General features: G+C 41.9%; 1 protein-coding gene across 7 annotated transcripts; it reads right to left on the bottom strand.

Annotated features, from left to right (window-relative positions):
- Window positions 1-6,093: 6,093 nt before the first annotated feature.
- On the bottom strand, window positions 6,094-26,219 carry Pex5 (peroxisomal biogenesis factor 5). Of its 7 annotated transcripts, none has more exons than XM_076854100.1 (16): window positions 26,141-26,219; window positions 24,424-24,586; window positions 24,079-24,114; window positions 23,644-23,776; window positions 23,299-23,430; window positions 15,295-15,400; window positions 14,682-14,772; window positions 14,169-14,279; window positions 13,818-13,910; window positions 13,332-13,451; window positions 9,759-9,902; window positions 9,502-9,572; window positions 8,873-9,085; window positions 8,394-8,559; window positions 7,708-7,865; window positions 6,094-7,538 (listed from the first exon to the last, which is right to left on the bottom strand). In XM_076854100.1, exons 2-16 carry the CDS (start codon window positions 24,568-24,570, stop codon window positions 7,337-7,339), a joined length of 1,923 nt encoding a protein of 640 aa, XP_076710215.1. In that variant the 5' UTR covers window positions 24,571-24,586; window positions 26,141-26,219; the 3' UTR covers window positions 6,094-7,336. The 7 variants fall into 7 exon arrangements, with proteins under 7 accessions (XP_076710215.1, XP_076710213.1, XP_076710217.1 ...); XM_076854098.1 differs by lacking the exon at window positions 26,141-26,219 and adding an exon at window positions 25,232-25,272; XM_076854102.1 differs by lacking the exon at window positions 26,141-26,219 and adding an exon at window positions 25,232-25,272 and having other exon boundaries at window positions 13,332-13,427.
- Window positions 26,220-26,555: the final 336 nt, after the last annotated feature.

The raw sequence follows: 26,555 nt of genomic DNA, 5'->3' as shown, positions 1-26,555 counted from the left end.
GCTACAAAAATATTCATAGCAATGATTTGCTCATCATAGCTAAAAATAGAAACAACCTAAATGTTACCAATAGGAGAACAAATAATTCGTGGTATATTTGTGAAGTGCAGCTGTACATTAAAATATGAATGAGTCTTTGAAATATTTCAAATAAGTAAAAGCAAATCCAGGGAAGAACAGAATAGTGCCATTTTTAGAAAACTCAAAGATAAATGTGGGAAATATACATGTATAATAAAAGTATTTTATAAAAAAGCGAGAGAGTGGTAACTTCTGAGAAAATGGCAAAGAGACAAACGGGAAGCACAGTTTCAATGTTACTGATAACATTCTTGTTTATTGTTATATTGATAGCATTCTTTATTGTGCTTTATAAGTGACATGTTAGGTTAAATCTATTATTGATATATAGCAAAAGCTACATAATAACATTAAACAATGAATTTGAAAGGTTCTGATATCACGGATGGAATGTGGGAGTGAGGGAGAGTTGGGAATTAAGGTTTCCGGTCTGGGAAACTGAAAGAGAACAATATTTTTAGTAATAACTCATTGTATTAATCAGAAAAAGCTAAAGGCTGAAAGAAACAACCACACTAAGAAGGACTTGAGTCAGGATTCTATTAACTTCCTGGCTTCCATTCAGTCCCTACTATATTAAGCAAGGTCAAAATGAACTTTTAGATTCCTTGAAGACCTGGGCATCTCCTTTCCCAGTCGGTTACTCTGCTATATGGCCATAGGTCTCTTTAGAGAAGATTTGAGGAGTGTTTATTGAATATCCTAGTGGTATCACAGGTTCTTTTTTTTTTAATTGGTGTATTATAATTATTCACAAGTGGGTTTCATTTTGCCATATTTACATTATGCCATATTCATTCTAGAATGAATAAACATGATTTTCTAGTTAAAAAATCAGTAAGACAAAAGGTGAATAATGAGTACCATTAATATTCTAAAAAAAAATACACATTTAGAACAAAAACAGATGTCAATTCAGGTTAAAAAAAAAAAGGATTAGGAGATCAGATCTGGGAAAACTTGTGTACAAAATAATAGATGTTCCAAAGGAAAACAAATGAATAGCTGGGCAGGCTGGCGGTTTATGCTTGTAATCCCAGCAGCTCCGGGGGCTGAGTGAGGCTGAGTCAGGAGGATCGCAAGTTCAGGCATATAATTTGATCAACATTTCCCTCTCCTCCTCCCTCCCCTGGTCTTCTTGCTCTACTCTACTGATCTCCCTTCTTTCATTATTATTGTGATTAGTGTATTATAATTCTCATAGAAGCAATATTCAACATGGACATCACATAATTTGATAAAATTCATTCCCCAGTACGTTACATGCCCTCCCCTCATCTCTCCTTCTCAATCCCCTTCTTCCTCTATTCTGTTGGTTCTTTTCAAAGAGCGTTAGCCTGCCCTTCAATCAATAACTGGCCCAGATCTTGAATCTGGGCAAAGGGTCACTTTTTCCATTGTGGTGCTGACTTCAGCCTTTCGTGATGCCTTCATTGGCTGCCCACCTTTCTCACTCTTGGGAACAGCGTGGTCTATTAACCCATCACAATAGTCTTAATGAGTCATGGTGCCTATTTACCAACCCAGGCTTACCATCTATTATGGTAATTAAGCCCACCTTGCTCTGGGGGGTAGGTGTCTCTACACAGCCTTTGCTATTTCAGAACCCTAATATCCTGGGGAACCCAGTTTTTCTAATCTTGCATGAAACTCAGTATAACTTTTCAATCGAGGCTTGAGCTCAGAAGCATTTTATATTTTTTATTTAATTCACTCGTTTTCTTTTTCTTTTTTGGTACTGGAGATCAAACTCAATCACTGAGCCACATCCCTAGCCCTATTTTGGTTTTATTTAGAGATAGAGTCTCACTGAATTGCTTAGCAACTCGCTGTTGTTGAGGCTGGCTTTGAACTCCTGACTCAGCCTCAGATCCTCCTGACTCAGCCTCAGGAATTGCTGGGATTACAAGCATGCACCACCAGCAGCCCAGCTATTCATTTGTTTTCCTTTGGAATGTCTATTGTTCTGTGCACAAGGTTTCCCAGATCTGTTCTCCTAATCCCTTGTCTGTTTGGTTTTTTTACCTCAATTGACACTTGTTCTATATGTGTATTTTTTTTTTATTTTTCAGAACATTGATTCTCATTATTCACTTTTTGTCTTAATGAAATTTTTAATTAAGAAATCATGTTTATTCATTCTAGAAGACCATTTGTGCTCTACTGGCATTGTGAATTTCCTTTTGTGAGTGTGTATATGCATGAGTGCACTATTTGCTGAAGTCCTCTTCTGATTTATTATCCATTAGCCATAGCTGAATTTTGCACTGATACTCTCTCTTCCCAGTCTGAGCAAATGAGAGCAGGACCAATACAAGTGCAGCATTCTGGCACCAGAAAGCAGCTCATTCAGATATCTATGGCTTCTGCAGTGCCACTGGTGATCAAGGGTCAAGGCTATCACTGATCATTCATACCTAAGATGATTCCTCCTCCTGTCACCACCTTTTTTTTTTTTTTTTTAAGAGAGAGTGAGAGAGGAAAGAGAGAGAGAGAATTTTTTTTTAATATTTATTTTTTAGTTATCGGCGGACACAACATCTTTGTTTGTATGTGGTGCTGAGAATCGAACCCAGGCCGCACGCATGCCAGGCGAGCACGCTACCGCTTGAGCCACATCCCCAGACCCTGTCACCACCTTAACATGCTGCCCTCCCTGGAACTCAGCATCAGGGTCCCCTCACTACCTACATGGAAGCTCTGCTGCCGAACTGCAGTTTTGTCTTTAGAGCCAGGGCTTCCTACACAGAGCTTCTTCCCACTACCATGTGACTGCTCAAGCCTGAGCCCTGGGTGCTAAGGATCCTCTGCTAAGGATATATCCCACCCTCTTCAGAAGTCCCTTTCCAGGAGTTATGTTCTCCCTTCTGTACTGAATAGCTGAACAAGGTTTCTAACTCATTTCAAGGTTTTTTCCAGTGCACTGGGCATGATGGCACATGCCTGTAATCCTAGTGAAAGCTGAGGCAGGAAGATCCTTCCTGCTCAAAAGCCAGCCACATGGGGATAGGGTTGAGGCTCAGTGGTAGAGTACTCACCTAGCATGTGTAAGGCACTGGATTCCACCCTCAGCATCACATAAAAATACATAAATATAAGGTATTGTGTCCATATACAAGTAAAAAATTTTAAAAATTTTTTTAAAAAAGCCAGCCACAGAAATTTAGTGAGGGTCTAAGCAACTTAGTAAGACCTTGTCTCAAAATTAAAAAAAAAGGGGGGGGGCTGGGGTTGTGGCTCAGTGATAGAGTGATTGTCTACCACTTTTTTAGGGTCTGGCTATGTGGCTCAGTTGTTAAGCACCTATGGGTTTAATCACCGGGTATCAAAAAAATAAAAAAGAAAACACCTTTTTTTTTTTTGGTACCAGGGATTGAATCTACTGAGCCACATCCCAGCCCATTCCTTATTTTGAAACAGGTTCTCTCTAAGTTTCTGGAGCTGACTTTGAACTGCAATCCTTCTGCCTCAGCCTCCCCACTTGCTGGGATTACAGGTGTGCACCACTGCACCCCGCAGGACAGTGTGCTCTCCTCTACCAAAGCCTTCCTTCACAAGGGCACTTTCTCTTGTGGAAGTAAGGTATCAAGAATTCAATCCGTCTTTTCCAACTTGGGGAGAATCAAAACATTAGCTCCAAACAAGGAGGGGCTATTTTGGCATTTCCTAGTTCTTCGATCCACACTTTTGCGTGCAGTTCATTCAACAGGCATCAATTAAAGTTCTGAATGTCTTGCACAGTTGTGAGAAGTTAGAGAAGTAAGAGACCCCATGTCACATCTAAGAACATTGGTTTCAGATGATGAGGAGTTGGGGGGTGAGCAAAATGAGGTGGGTGGGGAAAGCAGCTCTCATAGTGATCCAAGAACAATGATGAGCCCCAAAACAAAAGCACTTAAGGAAATTACAAACATTGGAAGACTTCTTGTGAGCTATTTTGAGGAGGTAGATCCTGAAGATCTGAGTGACCTTAGGGTTACTGAAGGATAAGAATCCTGATCCACTCACTGGTTTCTCCCCATACCTCTCCAAAAATACATGAAATGAGATTATTGGAAGGATATGCCTATTTTGAATCTGGTGAGTCTAAGGTGCCATGGAACACCCACATGTTGGGGACAGAACTAGGAAGTGTGCAGTGTATCTAAAGCCTGGGGTAGAGAACTAGTTTGGACTGTCATCAGCACTTATAGCCACAGGAGTGGATGCAGCCACCAAGGGTGGCTAATGCAAAGCAGAAGGACAAGAACTGAGCTCTTAAAAACAATATTCATGAAGCAGATAGACACAGATACAGGAAAGACCTGGGAAAAGAATAGCAGTGGGGGAAGTTTAGAGGAGAGTGGTCATCAATGCAGGGCCACTGAATAAGGCCATGAAGATTTTGCTCTGCACAGCACTGCAAAGCATCACTCATACAGACAATGTTAGTGCACCCCACACTCCCAGAAATATGCAGTGCACAACCTGCACAATCAGGTATGGCAAAGCTGCCTCTGAATCAAGTGCCAGTTAGATCAAATACGATCAGAAATAAATGTGCCTGTTGACCTTGGAAGTATGTGAAGCAACTGGTAACCTTATCAGTTTCAGCAGTGCAGTGAGTGCAGAAAACAGTACAGTACTTGCGAGAGGAATATCCTGGAAGCAAATATGCCATTTGACTTCTTCACAGCACTTACAACTGAAATTTTCTTATGCATTCTCTTCCCTCACAAGTATGTAAGCCATGAGAGCAAGGACTTTCCTGCCTTGTCAACTGAATCATGGTGCCTGGAACAGTATTTGATGGGGGAATCAAGTAACATTTGCTGGATTTGATTTGGGGTCAGAATATATACCTGGCACTGACCATGCAAGAAAAACATCCTCTTGGATACCTTCATGTTACCAAGAATGGGTGAAGCAGATGAACCTGGAAACTTAGCTTAAATCAGGTGTTAGCTCTTTTATTTTTATTTTTTTGGCATCAAGGATTGAACCCCGGGGTGCTTAACCACTGAGCCACACCCCTACACAATTTTTTATTTTCTATTTTGAGGCAGGGTCTAAGTTGCTTAGGGCTTCGCTAAGTTGCTGAGGCTGGCTTTGAACTTGCAATCCTGCCTCAGCCTCCCCAGCCACTGGGATTACAGGTGTGCACCCAGGTAGGGTTAGCTCAATTCTTAAGCCACTTACTCAGTCCAACTTCTTCCCTCTTCTATCTCTATAGTGTGGAAACTACTACCTTGGCCTGTACAGCCCACTCCCAGGCCTGTGGCTACATTACCACCCTTTGAGGCCTGACACAGCTGCCCTGTGATCATCCAGGTGGCAACAGATGTCACTGCTTCCTCCTGTTCCTCTCCCCCCATAGTGTAATTTTCTTTTCTATAAATTCAGAAAATGTGGAAACTATCAAGAAGTATGATGAAGCAGGAGAAAAATCACTCAAACTCTTCATACTTTTAGCATATTGGGGTCCTATTTCCAATGAATTTTTTTCTTGAGATAATCAGTAAGCAATTTGCTAATGCCCTGTAGCTCAGTGGTTGAATGACCCCGAGTTCAATTCCGGTACCCCAAAACAAAAAAAAAAGATAAGATGCCCATCCAGATATGGCTCTTGATATAGTTCCTGGTAAGTCCAGGTAGAACCAGATGAAAACCTTTAGACCTAAGCACTGAAAAAAAAAAAAAGATTAAAATCCTTTCACATAATTCACCAAAACAACTGAACAATCATACAACACCATATTTTCCTTAATAGTAACACAACTGTAGAAATCCATGACTGTTCAATATCCATCTCTCCTGCTAACCCATACACCCATACACACAGTGGTCTGGGCTAAAGTCATCTTCTCCACACTCCCAAGCAGATACTAGGTGATCAATAACACTGGAGAGGTGGATAGGTAATCAGTATACCAATGAGAATTTGGAAGATAAAGAGAGAAAAATTGTTGCATACCAATCTTCCAAACACCAACCCAAATCCTGCCACCACAGCTTCATATCCAACAGCAGAACTCATACTCACATTAGTTTTATTTATTTTTCATACAAATATTTTACAGTGTTTTTAAATCATTTATACATATTCATACAAAGAAAAATAAATTTCAGGATGGAACCTTGGGACCATGGTAGTTTAAAAAAAAATCTCTCTGATCATTAGCTACTAAAAACAAGGCAAGAGGCTTAGCAGTCGTTTCTGGAGGTTAGTGTGTCTCTCCAAGCAGGGGAACAGATGAGAAGCATCCAAGCTGCTCCCTCAGCTCCCCTCAATCTATCTTGTAGAGGTGATATGGGGGAAAGGGATTTTATAACACTCGCCCCTAGAAACATTTCAAGAAGTATAGCAAAGGCTTATGGTAACACTGAACCCTCTCTTTACTAGGAATTTGGCAAGACTGCAATTTCCAAATCAACTTTCTACAAGAGTTAGCTCAACTCCTACTCACAAATCTTTCTAAGAAGAGGAACTGCTGCATTCACCACACCCCTCTATCCTTCCACCAAAGGCCCCAGGACACAGCCCCTAATCTGTTCCTACATAGTCCCCTCCAGGGCCCCCACACACATAAGCTTTCCTTCTACTCCACACCCAAAGACTTTCTGACCCTAGCTGTTCCTGTTCCATAGAGTACTAGCATTACTGCATCAGCATCGCACTCACAAGGAATCCAAGCTCACAGCCAGGGAGGTCCAAGAATGACAAAACCATCAGCACTCTACCAAAACTCAGCTCTGCAGCGCTATATAGACATTTTAATCAAACAGGCTGGCTTGAAACAGCCCATCCCAGACAGAGCCACCGTTAGAGATGCAGAGTAGAAGAGCCTCCTACACACAACTGCCTAAGGAAGCAAGAGGGACTATTACCAATTCCAAGTAAAAGAGGGTAAAAGAACAGACATTACAAATGTGGTAGACCCTATCAGAAATGGCAGTTGATGACAACAGTTACCCTATATCCTTGGGTCCTACCCAAAAAGCAGCACCAAGAAAGGGTGTGATGAACAGAGAGAGATCTGTAGCTGGACATAAAGCCCTTGAATTACCAAGGGACTCCGACAACAGCTCCTTTCCCTACAATTATGTAGGACCTAGAGAACAAGACTGTCCACTCCTACACTGAAGCAGCTCCTGAGAGGCCATACCACTTGTGGTCATCAGCCCACCCCCTTGGTAGGCCCACTGTGGGAGAGGGAGTCACATCCAGAGCAGAGACCCCTCCAAGCAGACACTCACAGGGCAGCCCATCCCACTGTCACTGGGGCAGGCCAAACATAGTTAGGAGGGCAGATAGATCCCGGGCATCAGCCGCCCCGTAGGCGTCACTCTGACCTAACATAGACAGAGCCAAACGCAGGGTGCTCCAGATGTTTTCTGACATGGCGCCCCCCTCACCCCGAGGGCCCCGGCTCTTCCTTTGCATGTTCAAGGCCTCCAGAAAGTGTTCCACAGCCTCCCTGTAGGGAAAAGGAGAAATAGCAGCTGGTGAGCAGAACAACAATGGAAGGAAACAGAGGAGGTGACAGGGAGGAAGATAATTGGGGTTATTTAGTCAAGTGACAGGATCATAGAACAAGGAGCTAGGGAGAACAGTGCACCTGCTCATGATGCAACAGGCAGACTCACCGGTGAGCCCCAAGGTTAATGCAGCTTATGCCCAGGTTGTAACGAGACCGGATGTAGCCAGGCTGTAGCTCCAGGGCCCTGCGGTATGCAGCCACTGCTTCTTCACTCTGGTTTCCATTGGCCAGGGTGGCTCCCAGTTTATTCCACAGCAAGTAGTCCTGGGATAGGGATGGAGAAGGGCTGGGAACATGAGCTAGGCTTAGATCAAATTCTGCCCATTCCTCCCCCTGCTTCACTACTCTGTTCAGCTAATGGGTTTTACTAACCCACTCTATCTTCTCAGTGGTCACAATGTAACCTTCTCACCCCATGCAAACTCCCCAGGGTCCAGAAGACCCTGTCTTCCTGCCCTTCTTTTCCTAGCCCTTGCAAGGAAAACACTGGAATGAAATATCCTGTGCAGGTCTGGAGTTGTAGCTCAGTGATCGTGTACTTGCCTAGCACATGTGAGGAACTAGGTTCAATCCTCAGCACTACATAAAAATAAATAAATATTTATTTATGAATATATCATTTATAAAAATAAATATTGTATCTGTACAACTAAAATATATAATAAAGTAAAATGTACATATAAAAATATATATATATACACATATACATATATGTATTTATATATCCTGTGCACAGTGATTCTTCAACAAGGTACAAAGTTAATGGGGTTTCCATTCCTTCCTAAAACTCACATTGGGACGAACACTGAGGGCAGCTGTGAAACAGTCCACGGCCTTGTCATACTCCCCACTCAGGTTGAAGAGGACTCCTAAGCCACACTGCACATCAGGGTCGATGGAGGTAGGGTCCAGGCGTACAGCTGCCAAGAAGAGCTCTTTTACTTCAAGAAACAGGGAGCTGGGTAAGGAGAGGAAAAACACCAAAAAGTAGGTAAACAGATACATCTATATTCCTACTTCTCAAATAATTCCTTAAGAAGTCAATCATATCCCCAAGATTGATCAACATATCAGTCATCCCTCCTACTTCTAAATTCAAATTTAGAAACCTGTTTTTCTGTTCCACCCCTGTACTGCATAGTAGAATGCAGACCTCCTTCCAAGTTTCCCATCCCACTCAATAGATCTCAATCTATCCTATCTTCCAAAATCAAGGTCACACACCCACAGGGACTCTACCATGCCTCATCCCAGGAACCCCTCACACTCACTCAGACAACAGAGATCCCAAGACACGCTTGCTGGGGCCCAGTCCTGCCCCACCAGTTCCTTCTTCACCAGGTGCCACCAGATGGGCATAGGCCGGTGTGTAGCGCAGCCAGTCTCGCAGGGTTTCACAGGCCTGTCGCTGCAAGGACTCATTGGTGAAGCTCACAGCCAGCGCCATCAGTGCTGTCCGGTTATCTGGCTTTAGCTCCAGACACCTGTTTGGGCAGGGATAAGCAGACACATCATCTACAGTGACGCTGGCACCATGAGCTCCCAGGGGTCAAAGCCAAGCTTTGCAATACAATCATGCTGGCCTCAACCTTTCCCATCCTTTCAAATTAATACAGAAAAGAATCCTTTGATATGTGAGTTAATAACAAAGTTTCAGACCCAAGAAGGGGAAAGTTTTAGCTGCCAAGGAACCAACTAGGTTCCCACAGATAAAACCAAAAACTGACAAAAGAGTAGAACCAGTTCTCTCCCACTCATTCCAAACCTCAGAGTTTCGTCATGAGACAACACGAGTATTAATGGCCAGAAAGAAGTCAAAGATCTGGTTCTGGGTTCTCACCAATCTAAAGACTATTGCAGAGCCCTAGAAAACCTGGTCCTCATCTTTTAGCATACTCACCTCCGCAACGCACTGATGGCTAAAAGTTCTTGCTCATTCTCTGCCTGAGTAGTACCCAGATACTGCCAAGCCTAGAGAGAAGTTGACAGATCCCATCATCTTTGTAGTCTTTCCATCCTCCCTTCCTCAGACCTCCCCCACTCACCATCTCTCATAACTCAAACCTAGACCCCAACCCAGACCTGATCCATCTGCACCACCCTCTTTGGGGTCTCCCTCAAAACTGGAGGGAGCAGTCAGAACAATGAGTCACTCACTTCCATATGCTTAGGATCCTGCTGCACAGCAGCCTCAAAAAGCAGCACAGCATTTGGCAGGTCCCCCTCCTGAAGCCGCCGTAGTCCTTCTTCAAAAGGCTGAGGGTGATCACGCAGGGGATTCTCCTCCTCAAACTGGTATCCCTACAAGGAGGAATGTAAGTGAGAAGTTGTCCAAAAGGGAACCACCACAATCAGAGCAGCAGGGACAGGAAGGGAACAAACAAGACAGAGGTAGAGAAGTTATCTGTATTAACTGATGGTAAATTCTCTGTATTATAAAGATCATCTATAACTAAGTAAAATCACTCAGTATAAGATTCATGCTGCTGGGCTGGGGTTGTGGCTCAGTGTACAGCTCTTGCCTTAGCATATGTGTGAGGCACTGGGTTCGATTCTCAGCACCACATATAAAGGTCCATTAACAACTAAAAAATATTTAAAAAAAAAAAAAAAAGATTCATGCTGCCTTCTCCTATTTATAATAACTAAAAAGGTAGGAAAGTCTACCAACTCTGATCCATGCTGGGCATGAGCTCATTTTAGGAAGTCTTCATAGATGTGCATTTCTTACCACTGGACAGAAGGCATTTCTTTCTGTGTGTGTGTTTGTGTGTTACTAGGGATTGAACCCAGGGACACCCTACCACTGAACTACATCCTCAGACCCTTTTTTTTCTGAGACAGGGTCTCACTAAATTGTCCAAGGAGGCCTCAAATTTGCAATCTTCCTGCTCAGCCACCTCTGGAGCTGGGATTAAAAGCCTGTGCCACTGCACCCAGCTTGTCAACTAGCAATTTATGTAAGTGGGGTAGTTTTAGATTAGATGAAAAGTCACTAGCAAGACATATGACTTGGGACAAGCAAATAAAATGCTCCTATTTGGGAAGTAAATACTTACCATTACAAAACAGCATACAGAATGAAAACAAGAAACAAAACACCAGACAGAGCATTTTTAAACATAGATTAAAACATAATATAGTTAAGGACAAATTAGGATGAAACTGTACATAATAAAGACATGAGGCCGTTTCATTATTTTTTGTGATTTTGGTGAAGTATTTCAGCAAAGTTCGAAACTATTCTAAGTCTTCAGTGACAAGTCATTTGTCACAAAGGAAAACTGAATATTTACAACAGGTGGTTCATGAAGTGAGATTACACTGTAGGAGATGGATCTGAGGTAAAGTATAGTAATGTTGAAATAGTTTTTGGGAAATAGATTTTGGGAAATTTTTGTACAATATTAAAAACTCAAAAGGCAGAATAGGACCCAAGTTCAGGGATTAGTAAAGAGCCCAGCTATGTTCTAGTAAAACTTTATTTATGGACAATGAATTTTGAACTTTATTTTTTATGTATCACCAAATATTACTCTTCTTTTTAATTTTTTTCAACCATTTAAAAATGTTGAAACCATTCTCAGTGAACCATAATAACAACAGGTGGCATGTGGATTTATTCCATAGTTTGCTAACCTCCACCCTAGACTACCAGAATTCAATAAAATAAATCCTTTATATTCAAACCTTAACCACCATCCATCATCAATCTATGCTTTAAGCCACTCTTGGGGAAAGAGATTATGGTCATCTATGTTGTAATTTCCTAATGAATGTAATTTCTACCTCTCAAAGCTACGGAGCATCAAATGAGTATATTCACCAAAGCTGTAACAAAAGCTTAATATACTATTTATAAATAATATTATCCTCATTGTTCTAGATATTTCCTTGAGATACAATGGCTTGTTTGTGACAGCCAGCAGTGATCTGAATACTATTCATGTGTCTTCAGTAGACAATAAGAAAAATCAATGCCAGAATCTTTTAACCGCAGTATTCTCTAAGTTTCCCCTCATCTTTGCTATCTATCCTCCCTGAAGGCTCATCAATTGCTATTCAAAGAAGAATTTTTCAAAATTAGAATGTCTGCATAGATGGAAAAAGAATACTCTAAAGGAAACCATAACAATCTGCAGAATGCAGAATAAGTCTAGCATCACTGTTATATCCTAAAAGTCTAACCCAAGCCAATCGTTATGCTATGTCTCATTCACTATCTGGTCTCTTCCAAAATCTCCTAAGATCATTCTACAGAAATACAAAGTAGAGTACCTCCCATCACAGAAACTTCTCTCACATGGCAGCAGTCTATTTAATCCATACTTGAGCAAGTACTTGTTAAGTTGCCTCTGAAAATTTATGGGTTGTCAAAAAAAAAAAAAAAAAAGTACATTCAAAGAGACCTAGAAATTTATTTGACAATCAAAAGATCCACTTTTTTAAAAAAGTATTATTGACATATAATTCAATATCCACTAGATTAAAGCCAAATAGAATCTGAATTGTTCACTAGTTAAAAAAAAAAAAAAAAGCATAACATTTTTTGTGTGGAACATTAATGCAAATGTTTCTAATCCTAATTTTGCAATAATTCAACATATCAATAATATTAAAAGGGTTCAAGAATTTTATCTACAATGTGTAACTTGCCTCTTAAAATAAAAGTATTATCTACAGGTATATCTTTCTATTCTCCCTTATCAGAATTCTATAGGAGGAACTCATATTATAGTAAAAGAAGTAAAATCTCCTTTATAATATTCCCCCAGAATACTTTTCAGAAAAGCCAAGATCATGTTGTAAAAATAAGCAAAATCATATCTTTCCTAGTACTAAATTATTCACCGGCTCTTAAATCCTTACCTTTTTTAAGTTACTCTAAATTTCATTCTCCCTGTCTTTGTACAGTTCCCTTAAGTAAACATCTGCCTCTACCACTCTGCTTTGCATCTCGGGCTCTGGTTCTAGCCCCAGAATCCTTCCCCAATCATATATGAGCTAAGAAAAGGAATCACTCAGTTCCTTTTTGCCTTTTTTCAAAACCAAGCAATTCTTTCCTTTCCACCCTATGCTTCAACACAAGAGTTTAATTATTAGTCACACTCCCCAACACAGATTGTTTTTACAGTGAGAATGCTCAAGTAACATGCTTCTAGGTCAATAGCACATGCATGCTCTATGCAAAATTCAATAATCTTTCACCACTGACTACTGGGAAATTTTTCTATTATTTAAGTTATTTAATATAATTCTTTGAAACCCTAAATTGGGGCAACTGATTGGTTAACTATGTAAAGAGATTAGAACTTAAGTTGAACTTGTGCATTAAAAAAAGAGATTTATTAAGGTGTAGAGGCAGAGGGACAGTCTATCAACTACTGCTTCCTACCAAAGAAGTTAACCATCTTTTATCAAATCTTCCCAGTTCAATATCCAAACCAGAGTAATTTCATCTGTGTTCATGTACAAACCACCTTCATAAGTATTACATCACTGTACTGTTGTTATTTGACACAAGTAGCCTCATTAACCTATATATTGCAATAATAAAGTATACATTCAATTGCTGAAGGAACATAGGGACAAAGATATGATTCACACTGCTTTTCATGGAAAGTGGTTTCAAGAAAATTCATCTAATGTGAACAGTCTTCAAATTCAGGGTAAAGGGAAAATCACTAAAGAAGGAATTTCTGGAACCTGGAAAACTAGGAGTCCCCCTACCTTATCATATGACGCAGATGTAAGATCATCGTAGTCAGAGAGCCAGGGGTGAGCCTCAGCATCCCGTTTTGCCATCTCCTCCAACTCTGCCTGCAACTTGTCCCAGAAATCGACATCAGACTGTAAGGAAGGGAAGGCAAGTAGAGAAAGGAGATCCTTCATAACCACCCTGCCCCACCCTCAGTTTCACAGAGAATGCACTCCCTAAGGCCACAGGTCTTAAATTTCAACGTGTTAAGGAATCCTCGGATGAGGTTTTTTAAATGCAGATTCCCAGATCCTATCCCCAGATTCCAATGCAGTGGTCTGCAGTGGTGTCCAGAAGTCTCAGTTTTGAAAAGGAGCCACACCACTGCTACACAATTCTCACACAGACAGTCCAGATACATTATGAAATACAGCATTCATCACCTTTGATGTTAATAACCCATTCTCCAAAGGAATAGGTGCTCTCAGAGTGCCCAATCCTGCACCATCTGCTCTTACCTCTATAGCTGACTTGGCTCGTTCAAATTCCATGTCAAGTGCAGATGTGTTTACTGGTCTTGTGAACTGGTCAACCCAGGCCTCTGAGGTACCCTGTGACAAAGAAAGATGGTCAATACTATCACCAACTTTCTAACCACTAAAATAGACTATAAACCCACTAAACACCACCAGCCTGGACATGCTGAGAAAAGCATTCTCAGAATCTCACTCCCACCCACTCAGGACCTGACAGCTACCAAGACAAGCTGGCAATAAAATCCCTTCCCCATCTGGGATCAATGAACACTGAACCAAGGCCTGGGGCACCAGCTCACTCTCAAGTGGAACTGAGAAGTGACAATGTCCTACCTGCTGCTGAATAAACTCTGCTGCCCACTGTTCTGCCTGAGCTCGGCCCGACCCTGCAACGGACTCCAGGGACACCTGCCCCTCGCCAATCTGCCGCACGAATTTCAGGAACTGGGGCACAGAGACACATATAGGCACCTTGGGAGAGGACTTCCAGGTGTGCACTCAACCATGCCCAGAAAAACCTATGCTTGCCCCTCCCCCTGACCATCTCTAGCTATAGACAAGATATGCTAAAGGCCCTGGAAAAAGCAAAGAGCAGAAAGAAAGGGATCCCTGCCTCTAAAGATTTAAGAACACACCAGATAAGACAGAAGGTTGGTGGGCAAGGAAATGAGGGAAAGATGTTGGAAGGAATAAGCAGGATCCTAAGTCTCCATTCTCCAGAGAGGAAGGAATGGACAACTAGGATCTCATCTACTTTTCCTTAAAGTTAAGTTGGGTAAGAGAAGTAAGACTCTTGCCTTCCAAGATCAGCTCTGCTAAGCTCAGCAGCAATGCGATGTGGCTCACCTCAGAATTAGCCAATTTGGGGTCATCCACCTTGGCCACAAAGTCACTAGCTGTGTGCTGCAGATCCTCCTCAGGATGATATTCATTGTACCTGAAATAGATAAGGAAATCACATTTTACCATCCAATCAACCACCACCTTCCCCATGCTATTCCCCAATCCCAGCCCATGAGTATAGTACCTACAGGAGGAAAAACAGAGGGTGACACTATTGCACTCTCTAGCTGAGGAGCTACCATCTCCAATTTACATTAAAAAAGGACATTTGGGCAGGAGCAGTTCAGCACTAGCTACATCTTTTTACCTTTCCCTTCCCCAACCTCAACTATGCAAAGAGAGGGAATAGAGAGAAAATAGCAAGCTCAAAATTAAAAAGGGAACAAAGTACATAAGGTAAAGTTATGAACTTCTGGTAGGATAGGTAGAATTCTTGCCTATAATTGAAATACCAATTTGCAAGGCCAGTAATACAAGTGGAAACATTAATGAATAAAGTAGAAAAAAAGGGGCCTGCCTGTAAGTTGGTTTGAGAATGCAGATGGAGGAGGTTGGGGGAGGCGGGAAAACTGTTCAATGTTGTATTCTGTTCACAACAACCCAGAAAGCAACTCACCAGCGATCAGTGGTGGCCGTTCCCTCAGACTCTCCCAGCCACAACTTCTCCTCAGACTGCTCCAGATATTCCTCAGCCCAGCGGGCAGGGGACACAGACAAGGGGTCTGCAAGAAGCACAGAGTTGGGGAAATAACCCAGGATTCAGGGTGGGATCAGGGAAAAGGAAATAATGCATACACTCAGCTGATTCTCTTAACCAGGCCAACACAGACAACACCCTGCTGACTCCCTCAGAGACTTCTAGTCAAAAGAAAATACTACCAAATCTTCAACATTTTCTTCAATAACCAGTCCAAAGGGGCCTGGGATAGAAGTTTACCAAGAATTAGGTATAGGAAACCAAATAAGGAGGCTCAGGAAAGGATTAAGAAACAAACTCTTGGGCTGGGGATGTGGCTCAAGCGGTAGTGCGCTCGCCTGGCATGCGCGCGGCCTGGGTTTGATCCTCAGCACCACATACAAACAGACCTGTTGTGTCCGCCGAAAACTAAAAAATAAATATTAAAAAATTCTCACTCTCTCACTCTCTCTTAAAAAAAGAAAAAAAAGAAAAAAAAAGAAACAAACTCTTTTTCTTGAAGTCCATAAGACCTCAATAAGAAATAGCAAGCACCAGAGCTTCCATCTTCCTCACAGGAGTCATGTGGACCAGTAAGGAGCTAAAGGAGAAGAGAAGAGCTCCAAATCTCTCTCTCTACCAGAGTCACACCACCCCCACAAAAGGCAGCTCATTTCACCATAATATACCTACTAAGGGAATGTGAACAGCAGAAAAATAGGCTAGAATGAGAGACACATGGATCTGCTCTTCCCATGGGATGGTGACTTTTCACTGTGTGTGTGTGTGTGTGTGTGTGTGTGTGTGTGTGTGTGTGTGTTGCTGGAGATTGAACCCAGGGCCTTGTGCATGCAAGGCAAGTCCTCTACCAACTGATTATATCCCCAGCCCAACTTTTTACTTTTTAATTGAAAGGTTAACATATAATCATCAAGGTACAGAATAGGTGCCGATAAGCATACAGCTCAATTAATTTACACATATGAATACATTCCACTCATAACCCAAAGCAAGTTTACAGCTCCCTGAGATTCCCTCATGTCCCCAACCCCCAGAGGTAAACACTAACTTTTGTCACTTCCAATTCATTTTAAAAGACCATGTTTTTCAGTCTAATTCTACAAATTATTTTAGAAGCTTAAGTGACAAAGGGCACTGCTGCAACATCAAAACAAACATTACCAAGGCAACAAACTGAATCAGAGTGCTGAACTGTTTCTCAACCTCAAGGACTTTGTCCTACCATCCCAGGACAAGAAAAAAAAAAAAAAAGCAGTGGAACAGATTAGGTTTCCTAAAGAATAAGGAAACATAGAGAGAAGGCATGAGCATGGAATGCTCTTTCTTCCCTCCAGCTCTGCGTCCGCATCTTTAAAAAATCAGACACAGAAAAGATCATCTGGTCTGTCTCTAATATAAAGATTTGACAGTCACTGCTTTTAACACTGACAAGATAGATTTGTCCTTGCAGTAGTAAGGTAAAACAAAACCTTCCATTTCATTTTAACTGAGACTTTGCCTGAATAATTTCAATGATCTCAAAATCTGAGAAAGTAATGTCAAAAACCTAAAAAAAAAAAACAAGTCCCAGAATACATATTCACAATCATAAATAAGTAGTATATAACTAATACAATAAAAATACAGTTAGTAACTGACTTTTGGCCATAGACTCTGTCTCTTAATTTCAAGGACTCTCAACAATCCTTCTCTTTTTTAGTTCCTACAAGCAACATTTTTCTTTCCTTTGCCCCAAATACAGAGCTCAAGTATGGAGACCGAAAAGGAAATGCTTCATACCCAACAGACTTTATAACACATCCCAGTTCCTTAGTCCTAAAATTTGGTTGAAAAATAACTATTCCTTCCTCTTCCTCTCATGTTCCCTCTTACTCACAAGTGTTTCTACAAAAGCATATTCTGGCTACAAGTGCTCCTCAAATTCACAGTAACTTTTTTGTGAAATGCCCTTCTCAATGACCAGAAGCAACTGAAAAAATGTAAAGCACCTGAACTTCACAACAGATATGAGGCAGATTTTTTTAAAAATCGCAAAGGTGAGAAAAGTCATCCTCAAATTGCTATAATTTGATATTTGGTCATATATATTTGCCACATATATATGACCTGCTCCAAAAAAAGAGTCAAATAAAATAATCAAAAGAATAATGCTTGACCTTCACAATCTTGGTTAAGAAATTCTTACAGAAAATCACATCCATTTGAATATGTCTGAAATTGAAGCAACTAAGGCTGAAGGAGGGAAAGAGACTGTCCTAGGTCACATTCATTAGTAGAGTTAGAAGCCATGAATGACCTAAATATCCAATTCATAATGTTCACCTCATACAATTTTTCACTATGTATTCATTCTGTCTAGGCACATCTATTCCAAACTTGAAAATCAAAAACTCAGAACTTCCTACCCTTAGCAAAGACAGCTTCTTTATTTGATAATAGCACTATCGAAAAAATGCAGGTTCTAGTCATCTTATCCACATTCAATTCCAATTCCACCCACCACTTATTCACTGTATATCTGAGAAAAAGTTACTAAATTCTCTAAGTTTCTATTTCCTTATCTATAAAATAGGGATAATAATAAATACTTCATAGAGGTTTCTGTTTAGACCAAAGTACATAGTGACAAATGTTTCAGCTACTATCATTATTATCTATTCATGGAAAACCCATATAAAAATTAGAATACAGTGAGACTGTTATTCCTTTCTTTCTTTTTTTTTTTTTTTTAACCTGTCCAAGATTTTATTAGCAGAATCTTAGCGGCCAGTCGCAGAAGTGAAGGGAGGGGGGAGAGATAGGAAAGGGGGGAGAGAGAGGGGGAGAGAGGGGGGGAGAGAGGGGGGAGAGAGGGGGGAGTGAGGAGAGGGGGAGAGAGAGGAGAGGGGGTAGAGAGAGGAGGGGGGGAAGAGACAGGAGAGGGGGGAGAGAGAAGAGAGGGGGGAGAAAGAGTAAGAGGGTAAGAGCCTATTCCTTTTTTTTTTCTACAGCCTCTTCCTCCTCCAACCAGAGAAGGTTTGTTGCCAAACATCTATTGCTATTCCTTAGTCCTAAAATTTGGTTGAAAAATAACTAGTCCTTCCTCTTCCTCTCAGGTTCCCTCTTATGCCCATGGCATTTTCCTGTAAGTGCAGATTTATATCTCACAATTATTCTATGAACTTCATATACCATGCCAATTGGGGTTGTCTTAAATTCAAGAACCCTGAAATGTGTTTTATCTCAAGATCTCAGTGAGACAGAATTATGTAGCCAGAAAATTTAGGAGAAGTGGAATTCCATCAGGAATTTAAACTGAGGTTCACATGGTGATTAAATACTTCTGCATCTTGATTTTTACCTTAAGTTAAAATGTGAGTTATAGACAGAAACTGGTGAAGTCTAATAAACCCTATGGATTACACCAAAGGCAATTCCCTGGTTTTGATGTTGTACGTAACTAAGGATTGTGCAAAATATTACCACTGGGGGAAACTAGGTAAAGGATACACAGAACTTTCATGTACTTTTTTTTTTTTTTTTTTTGCAACTTCCAGTGAAACTATAATTATTTCCATATTTAAAAATAAAATAAAAAAGAAATCCAGGATTGTGGTTCAGTGGTAGAGTGATTGCTTAACATGTATGAGGCACTGGGTTCAATCCCAGGCATCACATTAAAAAAATAAATAAAATAAAGGTATTATGTCCATCTACTACTAAAAAAATATTTTTAAAAAAAGAAAGAAATTGAGCTTAATAAATCCAATTTTAATGGGCCAAGGACCTGAACAGACACTTCTCAGAGGAGGACATACAATCAATCAACAAGTACATGAAAAAATGCTCACCATCTCTAGCAGTCAGAGAAATGCAAATCAAAACCACCCTAAGATACCATCTCACTCCAGTAAGATTGGCAGCCATTATGAAGTCAAACAACAAGTGCTGGCAAGGATGTGGGGAAAAGGGTACACTGGTTCATTGTTGGTGGGACTGCAAATTGGTGCAGCCAATCTGGAAAGCAGTATGGAGATTTCTTGGAAAGCTGGGAATGGAACCACCATTTGACCCAGCTATTCCCCTTCTCAGTCTATTCCCTAAAGACCTAAAAAGAGCATGCTACAGGGACACTGCTACATCGATGTTCATAGCAGCACAATTCACAATAGCAAGACTGTGGAACCAACCTAGATGCCCTTCAATAGACGAATGGATAAAAAAATGTGGCATTTATACACAATGGAGTATTACTCTGCATTAAAAAATGACAAAATCATAGAATTTGGAGGGAAATGGATGGCATTAGAGCAGATTATGCTAAGTGAAGTTAGCCAATCCCTAAAAAACAAATGCCAAATGTCTTCTTTGATATAAGGAGAGTAACTAAGAACAGAGTAGGGACGAAGAGCATGAGAAGAAGATTAACATTAACAGGGATGAGAGGTGGGAGGGAAAGGGAGGGAGAAGGGAAATTGCATGGAAATGGAAGGAGACCCTCAGGATTATACAAAATTACATACAAGAGGAAGCAAGGGGAAAGGGAAAAATAATACAAGGGGGAGATATGAACTGCAGTAGAGGGGGTAGAGAGAGAAGAGGGGAGGGGAGGGGAGGGGGGATAGTTAAGGATAGGAAAGGCAGCAGAATACAACAGACACTAGTATGGCAATATATAAATCAATGGAAGTGTAACTGATGTGATTCTGCAATCTGTATACGGGGTAAAAATGGGAGTTCATAACCCACTTGAATCAAAGTGTGAATTATGATATATCAAGAACTATGTAATGTTTTGAACAACCAACAATAAAAAAATAAATAAATAAAAATTATAAAATAAAAAAAAAATAAATCCAATTTTAGAATCTCAATAATGAGGATTTTTAAATAGTAAGAATTTAGAGTATATCCTTTGCTTGTTTCAAAATCTACTTACCCATAAAGCAACAGTTAACCTCTACCACTGCTTTAATATCAGTCACAAATGCAATAAAAGATAAAAAATAAATAAATAAATTATTAAGAGTCGGGGTTGTAGCTCAGTAATAAAGTGCTTGCCTAGCATGCATGAGGCACTGGGTTCAATTGTCAGCACAACATGAAAATAAATAAAATAAAGGTATTATGTCCATCTACAAATAAAAAACATATATATTAAAAATAAAGAAAGAAAATTAATTATTAGAAAATTAATTTCCTTCAGCTTCTTCTCCCAGATCTTTACTCATTTATTCACCACCAAAGGCCTACTTCATGGAAAGCAAAATACTACTACACTAAGCCACTTTTATGAAGGCAGACTTCAGAAAGCTCAACTCCCCCTCCCAGGTTCCCATGTCCATGCCTCTGTGAAGCAGGCAGAGTTCCAAAAAAACATACAAAATAGAAGAGATCTCCAAAGAGAGTTTAACAGGTGAGACAGGTCCAACATGTTTTTCAAAGGTTGTTTTTCATTTATGAGTTAAGGAAGATTTCAATGATTGCAAGCAATTCAGGTAATTGCAGCAGAAAATTTAATCAATCTCAACGCTCATCATAGTAATGATTATTTTTCCTGAGTCACTGAAAATCACCAATGCCCACACATATAATAAAAATTTCTGTGTGTTAAAAGACAGCATGCTGGGGCTGGGGTTGTGGCTCAGTAGTAGAGTGCTCATCTAATATGTGTGAGGCACTGGGTTCAATCCTTAGCACCATATAAACATAAATAAATAAAAGTATTGTGTCCATCTACAATTATATTTTTAAAAAGACAGCATGCTAAGTCTAAGTTGTGTCTAAAAACCTGAAAGTTTCTGACAGAAGGTCTTTGTCAAAGCTCAGATTTTAACAATTCCACAAGGAACAGTCTCATTTTCAGCAGAACAGTTATCAAAAGTATGGAGCCTAAAGTCAAACAGACATGAGTTTGAATATTATCTGTTACTGAATGGTTTTAGACAAAGTATTTACCCTTCCTGAATCTCAGTTTCCTCATCTAAAAAGGTGAGCTTTATTGTTACATTTTGGGATTCTTTTTTTTGGGGGGGGAGGGGGTGGGGTACCAGGGATTGAACTCCGGAGCACTCAATCACTAAGCCACATCCCCAGCCCTATTTTGTATTTTATTTAGAGACAAGGTCTCACTGAGTTGCTCAGGGCCTCACCGTTCCTGAGGCTAGCTTTGAACTCGTGATCCTCCTGTCTCAGCCTCCTGAGCTGCTGGGATTAAGAGCATGCACCACCATGTCTGGCTATTCTTGATTTCTTAAAGCAAAAAAAGGGCAGTGCTTCTCTCTATATAAACAATCAGGAAGAAGAAAGCTGAAAAAACAGTCCTTCTCCCTGTCCCTAATCAGACTGGGAGATGAACCAATCCTAATGGATACAATGAGCAATAGATGCTTTCAGAGAGGAAATTGGAGTGAGGCCCTGAGGCCAGTAGCCAAGCAAGAATAAAGAAAGTAAATTGCAGGCCTGGGACCAGGAACAGTGGCACAGGCATGTAATCCCAGCAACTCAGGAGGCTGAAGCAAGAGGATCTCAAGTTTGAAACCAGCCTCAGTAGCTTTACAAGGACCTCAATAATTTAGCAAAACCTTATCTAAACACTAATTTAAAAAAAACAAAAAAGGAGGGGGCTGGGCATGTAACTCAGTGGTAAAGCACCCCTGGGTTCAATCCCTAGTACCAAAAAAATAAATACATGAACTGTAGGCCTGACAGGAGAGTTTAACAGTTGAACCCATAAGAACTAGAATCTGTCAAACCCTGAGTCAAATTCAACTCTACCACTTAGAAAGTTGTATGTCCTTGAGCAAGTTACTTTACCTCTAAACCTCAGTTTTCTTATCTATAAAATATGATTAAAAACAGTAACTAGAACTTGGGGTTCTCATGGGGTTAGATAATGTATACCAAACACTTAAAAAACAAAGCCTAGAACACTGAAAGTAAATATTAGCTATTATTAAAAATTTTTACATCAGGGAATGGTCTTTGTCCTTCAAGACCACGTATAGTACACCTATCAGTGTCCATAAGGGAGTAGTAGCTCTAGGCCCCCCTCTGTCCCACAAAATCTGCTCCTCTCTCAAAATAAAATGGCATAGAATTTGCATAAAACCTATTCACATCCCATATACTTTAAATCATCTCTAGATTATTATAATGCCTAATGTAACATAAATGCTATGTAAATCTTTGTTATACTATTATACTATTGAGGGAACAATGATAAGGGAAAAAAGTCTGTAGTCTATACTTTTTTTTTTTTTTTTTTTTTGGTACCAGGTATTAAACTGTTCACTTAACCAGTGAGCCACATCCCCAGACCTTTTTTTTTAATATTTTATTTTGAGACAGGTCTCACCAAGTTGCTGAAGCTGGCTCTGAACTGGTGATCCTCCAGCCTCAGCCTCCCAAGCCACTGGGATTATGGCATGCTTAGCTGTGCCCAGCAACCAGATATAATTTTTTTTCCAAGATATTTTCAATCAGCAGTTGGCTGAAGCCAAGATGAGGAACCCACAGATAAAGAAGGCCTATTGTTCTTTGGGTCACTGAACTCCACAATCATACTTACAAAACCCCAGTTCTGTACATGATGACTTAACACCAGAATCCCAGGTGCTGTGGTGAGTATTTCTCTTCTCCTGGGCCATCCTTCCAATCTCCGACTCCTCTCCACTAAATTACAGTAATAAAGTTCTAGATAATAAAGAGGTAGGCCTAAAACTTCATTCTCTCTATATACAAAATTGCTTATCCAATTCAAAATAAGATCTCTATTCTAAGGGAAATCAGGTCCAATGTCTTGTAAAAATTAGTCAAGAAGCCAGAAAAGTCTTAAGCGGACAAAATCACTGTGTATCCTAAGAGGAATTAGGAAAATAGTATAGAATTTTAATTGCCCCATAAGTACTATTATAGATTTTTTTTCCCCATGATAAGCCTCACCTGTAACTTCAGCGATAAATTCTTGGGACCAGTCAGTCTCATTATAATCCTGAGTTACATCCACAGCATCTCCTGCTGCAAGAAACTCCTGAGCCCAGTTCTCAGATAAGGCCAAATCTGCCACACCAGGGGCTTAAAAGAAACAGAGAAGACTAAGAAATAGGGAAATTAATATATTTGTCAGCACAATGCTTAAGGAACCCTGAATGCACAGGAAAACACTGTTCTTTTTCCTCTGAATCTCAATTCACTACATATGGAATACCCTTGGCCCTGCCTGCATGGAAAATAGTGATCTCCCCTCTCATCAGCCTGTCCACCCCTGTACCTTTCACTGGAACCCACCTCTCTGGGGAGCCTGGCGGAAATTTGACTGTTCAATCTCCTGCATCTCTGCCAGGAGGTCATCCATCTTGAAGGTCTGGGGGGCTCGGGAAACAAGTGGTGCATTCTGGTCCTGCAGGAATTCAGCCACCAACTGTCACAAGAGAGATGGTGAAATGAAACCTTGGGATCAGGAGGCCCCAGAAGAGAGAGGGTCCATTGGATGTAGATACTGATGTCAGATACAAAAAAGATAAACAGAAACTGGAGACACAAAGGGAGAAATTTTCATTCCACAGATTTGAAAACAAAGAATACAAAAAAAAAAAAAAAACACTACCAAGCAAATTTGGTCAGGAGAGTCCAAAGATTGAAATATGGATTAACTAAGTTTAAGGGTGAAAAACAACAATGGGCAAGAGAACAATGGAGCAGAAAAAGAACTGGTAAATTTACCTCATCTTCAGAGGCTACTCCTAAAGGCTTGGAGACCTAAGAAAAGAAAGAGAGGCAATAGGGTACAGTGATGAAGGTCACAGACACACAAGCAAACATAAGAAAGCCAAATTCCAGCTCTCCCATTTATATGACCTAAAGGCAAGTCAAAGCCTTTACGGAGCCTCAGTTTCTTCATCTATAAAATGGTTGCTTTCATCTAAAGATGCACAGTGCTTAGTACAGTGCAATTAAGTGGTAACTAGTATCACTTGCAACACAACGGAGAAAGAGGCTATTCTAAAGTATACAGTTAGACCCTCCATCCCAGCCCTACTGGAGAATTTCCACCACTGGAACACTCACCGTCTCAGAGGCTGGGGTTCCAGGAGGCCAGGGGCCAGGCCTCAATCCCTCCTGCCGAAGGGCCTTGTCCTGGGTGAAGTGGCCGGCCAGCTTCATGAGCGGGTTGGCACCCCCGCATTCAGCCTCCACCAGCTCCCGCATTGCCATGGTGACCGCCAGCTCTCTGATGGACAGAGTAGTATTGGAACTGAGGTCCCCAGGCCAGACCCTTCTCCAAACCACAACACAACAAGTTATCTAGAGGAGGTGGGCAGACATCTATCCCACATGGGCCAGGTGGCCCACCACTGACCACCCTCCACCCCGGTGCCTTTTGCTATGACCCCCACCTCTGCCAGGAGTCCGAAGGGAGCCGGTACCCTACTGGCGCCCCCCTCAAAAGCCACCACCTTCAGCCTAGGCTTCTCCAGCAGCTTTCACCACAGCGATCTCAGGGGCAGGACAGGCCAACAGCCGCCCCCCACAAAGGGGCCTGGACACCGGAGGAATACGGGGGACGGCCTCATCAACCAGACTTGACTGAGACACTGGCTGGGCAGGGGGATGGAAACGCCGCCTGGCCGTAAACCGGTCCCCCGCACCCCTTTAGTCGGGTGAGTACTGCGGGAGGCCGTTCCTTTCTCCCCAAATCACCTGAGCTCCTCCCCCGCTCGGCCCGACCCCGGCCCACCCCTCCCGCGCTCCCGACCACCCCATCACTGCCGCCGGCTCGCCGCTCCAGCCCCGCCCCCTGGGATCTCAGAGGCCACCGCAGGGGCGAGGGGAGCCCCGGGATGCGTCCGCACGCCCCTCGGGGCCCAGCGCTCACCGCCGCGCGCCTCGCAGCACGACCCGTGGGGGCACCTGGTGCGGGATGGGGGGGAGGGGAAAGGGAAGGGGCGGGGCTCAGGCTTAAAGGGGCAGTGACCGCCGCTCTGCGGCCGAGGCCCTGCGGAAGCTGCCTGAGGGGCGGGGCCTTAGGACTGCGACAGCGTGACCGGAGGAGCCGTGAATCTTAAAGGGGTAGAGCTCTTTAAAGGGGAAGTCTTGTAGAATCGCTGTGGAAGCGCTCCAAAGGGACTGGAAAACTCAAAACGAAATGGAGTTAAGAGGGTCTGAGGCTTTAGGGTAAAGACGAGGTTGCAGAATTCTGGGTTCAGCTTATCCTGCCTCTTCTCAGGGAGTACACTGTAACCCAAGTGGTTTTCTGCTTTTTCTGACCATCAATTTCTTCCATTAAGTCTCCTCTAAATTCCCTTCTGACGGATCTTCCCAAGTCCAGTTAAATACCCTAACACGCGGGATTCCGGGGATCTCTAACCTCCCAGACTTGCTCCCCACCCCTTCCAATTTGCTCCCATAGGGCAGTGTAACAGTTTCCATGGAGACAGAGGCCTGTCCCCAATTTCTCAGCCACTTCTGCGTAATCGGGAAAATAGCTCTGGATGATGAAAAATTCTGGACCAAAATAGGGTCTAACGCATCCTCAGACCTCAAGCTGGTAGCGTATAGGAAAGATGCACAGTGAGTCACTCCTCTCCCCTGCATCCTGCCTCAACACTGGTCAAGGACATGATGGCCTTATTCGTGCTGCTCCGGACTGTAAAAGCAGCAACAAGAGGCAAGAAATACTTTTAATCACGGAATATGAGCCTGAGCCTCAGGCTTCACCATCTGCTAGAGAATAGCTCGGGTGTCAAACCAGAAGGTCACTGGGAAACAAACCCTCATATCTCACCTGGGTCCAAAACCAAGGGAGTTTTGGTGTCATGAAGGAGGGAAGAAGAGGTTCAGAGTTGCTGGTGGATGAACTCCCAGAAAGGCAAAGTACCTGGCCGTCTGGGTTGCGCGAGAGGAGACAAGGAGACAGCAGATGGCGCCCTGAGGCAGGGCTGGCTGTCTTGTAGATTTCAAAGGTGGACGCCCTAAGGGCCGAAGAGGCGTGACTGTGTGAATTCATCCCTGCAAAGATGAAAGCTGCTCTCACACCTTAGGGAAACTGGGATTCTAAGCAAGATAGAAGATTGTGCAACATTTCCGCTCTTCCTTATTTTTTTCGCCATCTTCTCTGAGGCCCTGATCTGTCTATTCCCTTTCTCCTGGAGATCACAAATCCCATCTCTTGTGTGTCCCTTGTTCCCAAGATGCCATCA

The sequence above is a fragment of the Callospermophilus lateralis genome, chromosome 4, assembly GCF_048772815.1.
Source record: "Callospermophilus lateralis isolate mCalLat2 chromosome 4, mCalLat2.hap1, whole genome shotgun sequence".
Classification (NCBI taxonomy): Eukaryota; Metazoa; Chordata; class Mammalia; order Rodentia; family Sciuridae; genus Callospermophilus; species Callospermophilus lateralis.
The sequence above is the reverse complement of the archived record's forward strand: the minus strand, read 5'-3'. Positions and strand labels throughout refer to the sequence as shown.

Coding starts and splice junctions, on each gene's coding strand:
- Pex5 (XM_076854100.1), bottom strand. CDS start 24,570: ATGGCAATGCGGGAGCTGGTGGAGGCTGAATGCGGGGGTGCCAACCCG. Junction 23,431..23,643: donor CCGCCAGGCTCCCCAGAGAG/GTGGGTTCCAGT, acceptor GTTTCTTTTAAG/CCCCTGGTGTGGCAGATTTG. Junction 9,573..9,758: donor AGGATCCTAAGCATATGGAA/GTGAGTGACTCA, acceptor ACTTCTCTCTAG/GCTTGGCAGTATCTGGGTAC.